Below are 6406 nucleotides of genomic sequence, written 5' to 3' on the forward strand. Positions count from 1 at the left end.
TTTGAACTGGATCCTCTGCCACTTGTGAGGGTGTCAAAGGGTGAAGTACATATTTGTTATCCTTCTATGGGAGGGTACTTTAATTAGAATGACCATTGCGTATAGATTTTTTATCAAATTTTCATGGTCTTCTTAATAAAACATGACAAGCCTCCACAGGTACTATATCACATAAAACTTCATCTTTCTTATTCCCTATGGTGAATTGTCCCTTCACTTGTTGATTTACTATAATATCCCCATATTCAATTAGCCAATGAAGTTTATAAGGTTTGGAATAATGTATTACTACTAAATTAAGTTTCTTAACCAATATAGTGTTGCAACAATTAAAGAATATGTATATCTAAGAATTTACATCTTTTATGAAAAATGTTATATCTTTATGTGATGTATTGTGCACTGTGTTGGTTGTTAAGAAGCCTTCTTACCAAGAGAAGATCTCATCCACAAGGGTATGTATCCTTTCCATTAGACTCTTCTGAACTTTCACTCACTCTCACTAGATGAAGACTCCTTTTGACTATTATATTTTAGTTCCTTGCATATTTCTTTCCAGAATAAACTAATTTTAGCCTTAATTTATAGCTTAGGCCATTTAATTTTATGTTTATAATGAATCAAACTTTAACTTAGTCTGCACAAACAATATTAGAATATCCAGAAATAATTTATATAACTAAAAATCACTTTTCAAGACCTTTTCATTCCCAAACATAATTAGTTCTCTTATCACAAATTTTATTCAAATCAATTATTTAAAACCAAGAATTCCATCAAAATTTTGAAATCAAAACCTAAAATGTGGGCATAAATATGCATTCATCACCTTACCTAATGATCTTAACTCATTTAAGATCATTCGAAATCTCTTGAGCATGCTTTGGATATTATGTGATGATTAGAGTATCCCTATTTCCTTGTCTCCTTTGAAGGCGTGTACATTTTTGTATTCTTCTTCTGAAAGAGTGCACATTAATGAATTTCTAGTTTTTGAGTTCGGAAGGTATCTTCTTCTTTCCATGTGTTTTTAGGTAGTTCATCACCCTTCTCATCAAGGGGTATAAAATTTCCATTTTCCACCACGTTTCACATGTTTATGTGGCAAGACTCAAAGAAAGCAATCATTTGTTGCTTCTAGTAGTTGAACTTTTCCCCTTTGAACAAGGGAAGGCAACTTATTACGTATCTTTCATTTTCCAATAGGATTGTTTCCTCAAGCTCGGCAAAGAACTAACCCTTAAGATGAACTCTGATACCAACTGAAATCATAAGGAAACATTAGAAAGGGAGGGGGTTGAATAGTGTTTCAAAACTTTTCGCAAATCAACATTTAATAAATATTGCAGGGGTTAGACAGTATAAAATAGTTGTTTGATGTGTGTTCTTAAGTAAAACATTTAGGAAAAACATTTTAAGCAGAAAAAGCAATAACACAAATATTTTTTACTGATTCACTCAATCTTGAGCTATGTGCAATCTCCCTCAAGAATCCTTGAGAGGTTCCACAAATCTTATCCAAGATTACAACCGAGTATAAGCCATAAGTCTGAATTTAACCACTCTAGTCCCCCTAGTCAATTTTGACTAGTCTGAGTTTGACCACTCTTAGTATCCAAATATTCTGACTACTTCTAGTATCAACCTTAGACAATTATCTAGAACCTTAACTCTCATGAGCTAAACAATACAAGTGTTTTAATTCTCTTTAGAGTATCCAAACAACATCAATATTAGTATATAAGTGCAGATTCTAGTAACTCTTGGTAAGAGGATAAAAACAATACAAAGAAATCTAAGAACTTGTGAAGTTCTTTCTTTTGTTTTATGAATGGACTTAGACGATGTAAGCTTATTGAGAGAATAACAGCTTAACAATACAATGAAAGCTAAAGTTCTTGTATTCTCTTTTGTAAGTTCTTCTTTTACAGCTTTCTTCGAGAGATGATTGTTATTTAGAGATAGTTGACTTTGTTAAGAGTATATGGCTTCTCGTAGGAAGATATGTACTTTTCTGCGTCTTAGGAAGAGCATCATTGCTTTTGTAGTTAGAAATAATACAACTATGATGGGACATAAAGCATTAGGAAAATTTTCTAGGAATGTCTTCCTATCTCAACGTATTTCTAATATTCGTACACTGCTTTTGAGTATATCTTAATATTGTAAATATTTGCACAAATAAAAAAAGAAAAAGTAGAACAGACAAGGTACAATATATACATGCATTTAATGATTTATACATTGATAAAGTATTGAAACATGTTTCACATAATAAACGTTTAGTGTAAGTTTGAGCTTTTTCAAATGCATAAGATATATATATATATATATATATATATATATATATATATATATATATATATATATATATATATATATATATATATATATATATATATTATGGCTTTTTTCTCTATACGTACTTTTGATAAATGTTTTTTATCTTTTTTACTTAACACGTCATGATCTATCTTGATAGCATTTAATAATAATGTGCTGATGTGTATATTTTTTTGGCTTAAACCCTCCCTTGGTCCTAATATTTGTATGAAAATCTCAGTTCGGTCCTCATGTTTTCAACTGTCTCAAATGGGTCATATTTTTTGTAAAAATGCACACATTTTACCCTGTCCGTCAAATGCTCTCAAACGGCATTAAGTTTAGTTGTGTTGTATTTTATGGTTTGATGACATGGCATTGTGGATTAAACTAAATAGGTGATGTGTTTTATAATCATCAAATCTACGTGGCTTCTTTCTTCCCTTCAACCATTTCACCTTTTCTCCTCCTATGTCAATTGCTTCCTTCCCACTTCCACCCTCAAACTCTGACTCTCTAGACACACACCCTTTTTCCTTCAACCAAGGGTTTGTTCAGATTAAAACATTTTTTACTGAAATAAGATTAAAGAAAGAGAATTAGGGATTTGGTTTGAGAAATTGAAATCCTAAAGAAGAGGAAGACAATCACTTGCATTCTACCATTCTGAAACCCATTAGGGTTTTTCGCCTCTCCCACCAGACCAATTGGTCTCTGCATCCTCCACTTGAATCCAAAAGGGAACTAGAGGAACCCCATAAGCGCTTATCTTGAAAAGAAACTTTTCCCCTGATTCATCTGTTTCTTTAACCGAACTAAGTCATTACATCATCTTTTTCTCTAACCCATATATCTAGCCTCATTTGCAGAAAAAAAAAAATATACAAACATTAAAACATCCAGATACCCAAGTTGTTGAACATTGAAAACTAAATTCTCAGCTAGCACAAACAATTTGAATTAATTGCTAACTTCCACAAGCAAGAGAGAAATTTCAGAGGGAGATTATCAATCTTTATATTGCATTAAACTTTAAGACCCTTACTGGTGTTGATGCTGGTATTGGGATTTTTCCTCTTCCAGCTTTTTACAATCTCTTTTTATCAATTCACAAATCTTCACCAAACCTTCAACGAACCCTTACTCTCTCACATTTTCTCTCTATTTTTGAACCCTTAGTTTCCACAACACTTCATTTAATGGCCAACACTCATCGGCGCCGATGAAGATCTCCGACGAGACCACTCACGCCCCACGCCTATTCCCGTCGACAATTGCAGTTCCCTCACCGGACTCTGATCTCCAGCCACATCGCCGACCATCCCGCCCGAATCCCCGAACTCCAGCTCGCCTTAAGCGACTCGCCGAAACTTTGGCTGGAAAACGGAGCAGGCCAGACCTTGTCCAAGTGGAAGATCCACAGCGGCGGTGCTCTCTCTCTCTCTCTTTTCTTTTTTATCTCTCTCTTTACACAGCATTTTTGCCAGTAATAGTGGAGGTGTGTGCTGCAATGGAGGCTCTCTACCGCTTGTTCATCACTCCCTCGACACCATTCTCTAAACTCAATGGATCCTCTTTGTTTTGTCAAAGATTGCACTTCGTCTTCGTCTTTCTTTCGCACTCAACAAATAAAATTCTCAATTCCATTATCAAATCCTTAATTCGCACAATCAAGAAATTAAATCCCTAATCTAAATAATGGAAAGTAAATAATATCACATTATCATTGTTTTTTTAATTAAAAAAACACAATTTAATTAAAAAAAACCACATCATCAAATAACACACATCATCATATTCTCTCACCACCACGTGTCCTAAATTTAACATCGTCTGAGACCACTTAACGGTTAGGATAAAATGTATTTATTTTTACAAAAAATATTATTTAATTGAGACAGTTACAAAAATGAGGACCCAACTGAAATTATCCTATAAAAGTAAAGACCAACCGATGATTTATACCTATTTTTTTATATATTATACTTCTCTAAACGATATTTCATTAAATATTTATTAAATTTCAAAACCAGGTATGTTAGACAATCTCTTCTCTTTAAACATTAGCTACTTCAAATCCTCCTCTAAAATAGCAATTGGACCTCTCTTTCAAGTCTTTGATTTTATTTTTGCATGGCCTTTTATTGTCTCCATAGCTTGAGTGCTCATGAGAAAGGCATTTTAAACTGTGAACATATATTCCTGAGAGTCACTCCCACTATGTTTTAAACTGTGAACAGATTCCTCAGAGTGCCTTGTTCTAACTTTTGGATTTTGTAGAGAAGTCTCTGGTCAAGAGAGTTGGCTTGGTCAAAATCAACTTTTGACCCTTGCTTCACTAATCAAAAAGCACAACATAGTGGGAAAAAGGTGCTTCTAGCTGAGCCATCTTCGAAGGAGCACTGGCAACCCTAGTTGTTGTGAACCTGATTACATGAGCTGGGTTCCGAAAAGGGATAAATATATAAAAAAGGGTTATTACAAAATCCAACGTCTCCAAAGTAGTTGTTAACCCAAAGTCCACTTTTAAAGGCCTGAACTTTCCAGAATTCATTCACCCAATATTCATGCAATAATAATGCTACCTAAATCCCATGAGAATGAAACTACAGACAACTTCAATTGCACTGATGTAAATAAATGTGTTCATGTTATCATTTTTTTATCGGAATAAGTAACATTTCTCTTTTGAAAGGATAGCTAAGGAGCAAAACAATGAGCATAAGTTCAAAACTGGAAAAAGCTTGGTGAATGAAACATTCCCATAATCATTATTGATAGTAATTCAAAACCATATACAATATTATTAGTATATAATACAGATTATACAATATAGATTAGACATACTAGAAACACAAAAAAGCATTAAATTAGTGAACCGCAGAAACCGTTACTGCATTTCATTCCATTGATGTTCTTCGTTTTCCTTTTGTTTCACAAAGAAACAAACAGCTTTGTATTAAAAAGAAAACACAAGGTTTTCAAGAGAACAAGTAACACCTATGTCACAACACAATTTCAAAGAAAAGGAAATCATCAAAGCATTGAATCAGCCTCCAAAACCATAGAGAGTCCTTCCCTGTCTCTTCAGCGCATACACAACGTCCATGGCCGTAACAGTCTTCCTCCTAGCGTGCTCGGTATAGGTCACAGCGTCGCGAATCACATTCTCCAAAAATATCTTCAGCACTCCTCTGGTCTCTTCATAGATCAATCCACTGATCCTCTTCACGCCACCTCTTCTAGCCAATCGCCGAATCGCCGGTTTCGTTATGCCCTGAATGTTGTCCCGAAGAACTTTCCTGTGCCTCTTCGCACCTCCCTTGCCCAATCCCTTTCCTCCCTTGCCACGACCAGACATTTTCACAACAGTCTCCGAGCTCAAATAGATCTACTTTGAGGATTTAGGTTTTTCTACTGATCTGAATTGGAACTAGAACGGGACTCCAGAGAAAGATTCAGGGTTTTGTTTTCGATTTAAGATTTCGAATGATTTTTCGGAGGGAGATATACGGGTATTTATTGAAGGTGCTTCCAAGTTTTGAGTTTGGATCTTTGTCGTTGGATGGAGAATTGATCGACGGTTCACCTTTGCGATCCGTGCACTGCAAATTAGACAATTAAGAACCGTTGATAGATAGATTTGAACGGCCAGAATTTGTGTTGTAGCGTATGAGTAGATTTGGACTTTTTTTTTACTTTTTCTCCACATTTTGAAACATCCTTTTAAATAAATAGAATAGAATAATAAATTGCTTTTTTTTAGGCAATATACAAATCACAAAACCAGAAGTCATTGTAAATTTTATTTATTGCTTTAAGAAATTCATCAAATTAATATGCAATATTTTTTAAAAAATAAAAATTCTATTGAAAATAAACTTGTTATTCTTTATACAATTTTTTCGTAAGAAGAATATGACTCCCTCTTTTTATTTCTGTTACTTTTTTTAAGTTGAAAATTTTCTCTTTTAACTAAAAATAAGAAGTGTTTTAGAAAATAAAATTTTATTATCATCAAATATTTTTATTACCTGGATTTTTTTTTTAAATATACAAGTTTTAAACTTGTTTCAAGTAAAAT

At 33.5% G+C, this 6406-nt stretch overlaps 1 protein-coding gene across 1 annotated transcript; it reads right to left on the bottom strand.

Annotated features, from left to right (window-relative positions):
- Positions 1 to 5100: 5100 nt before the first annotated feature.
- LOC106756478 (histone H4) lies at positions 5101 to 5807 on the bottom strand. Its single transcript, XM_014638923.2, has one exon. The coding sequence runs from the start codon at positions 5681 to 5683 to the stop codon at positions 5372 to 5374; it is 312 nt and encodes a 103-aa protein (XP_014494409.1). The 5' UTR covers positions 5684 to 5807; the 3' UTR covers positions 5101 to 5371.
- Between the last annotated feature and the right edge of the window lie 599 nt (positions 5808 to 6406).

This window comes from Vigna radiata, chromosome 2, assembly GCF_000741045.1.
Source record: "Vigna radiata var. radiata cultivar VC1973A chromosome 2, Vradiata_ver6, whole genome shotgun sequence".
Classification (NCBI taxonomy): Eukaryota; Viridiplantae; Streptophyta; class Magnoliopsida; order Fabales; family Fabaceae; genus Vigna; species Vigna radiata.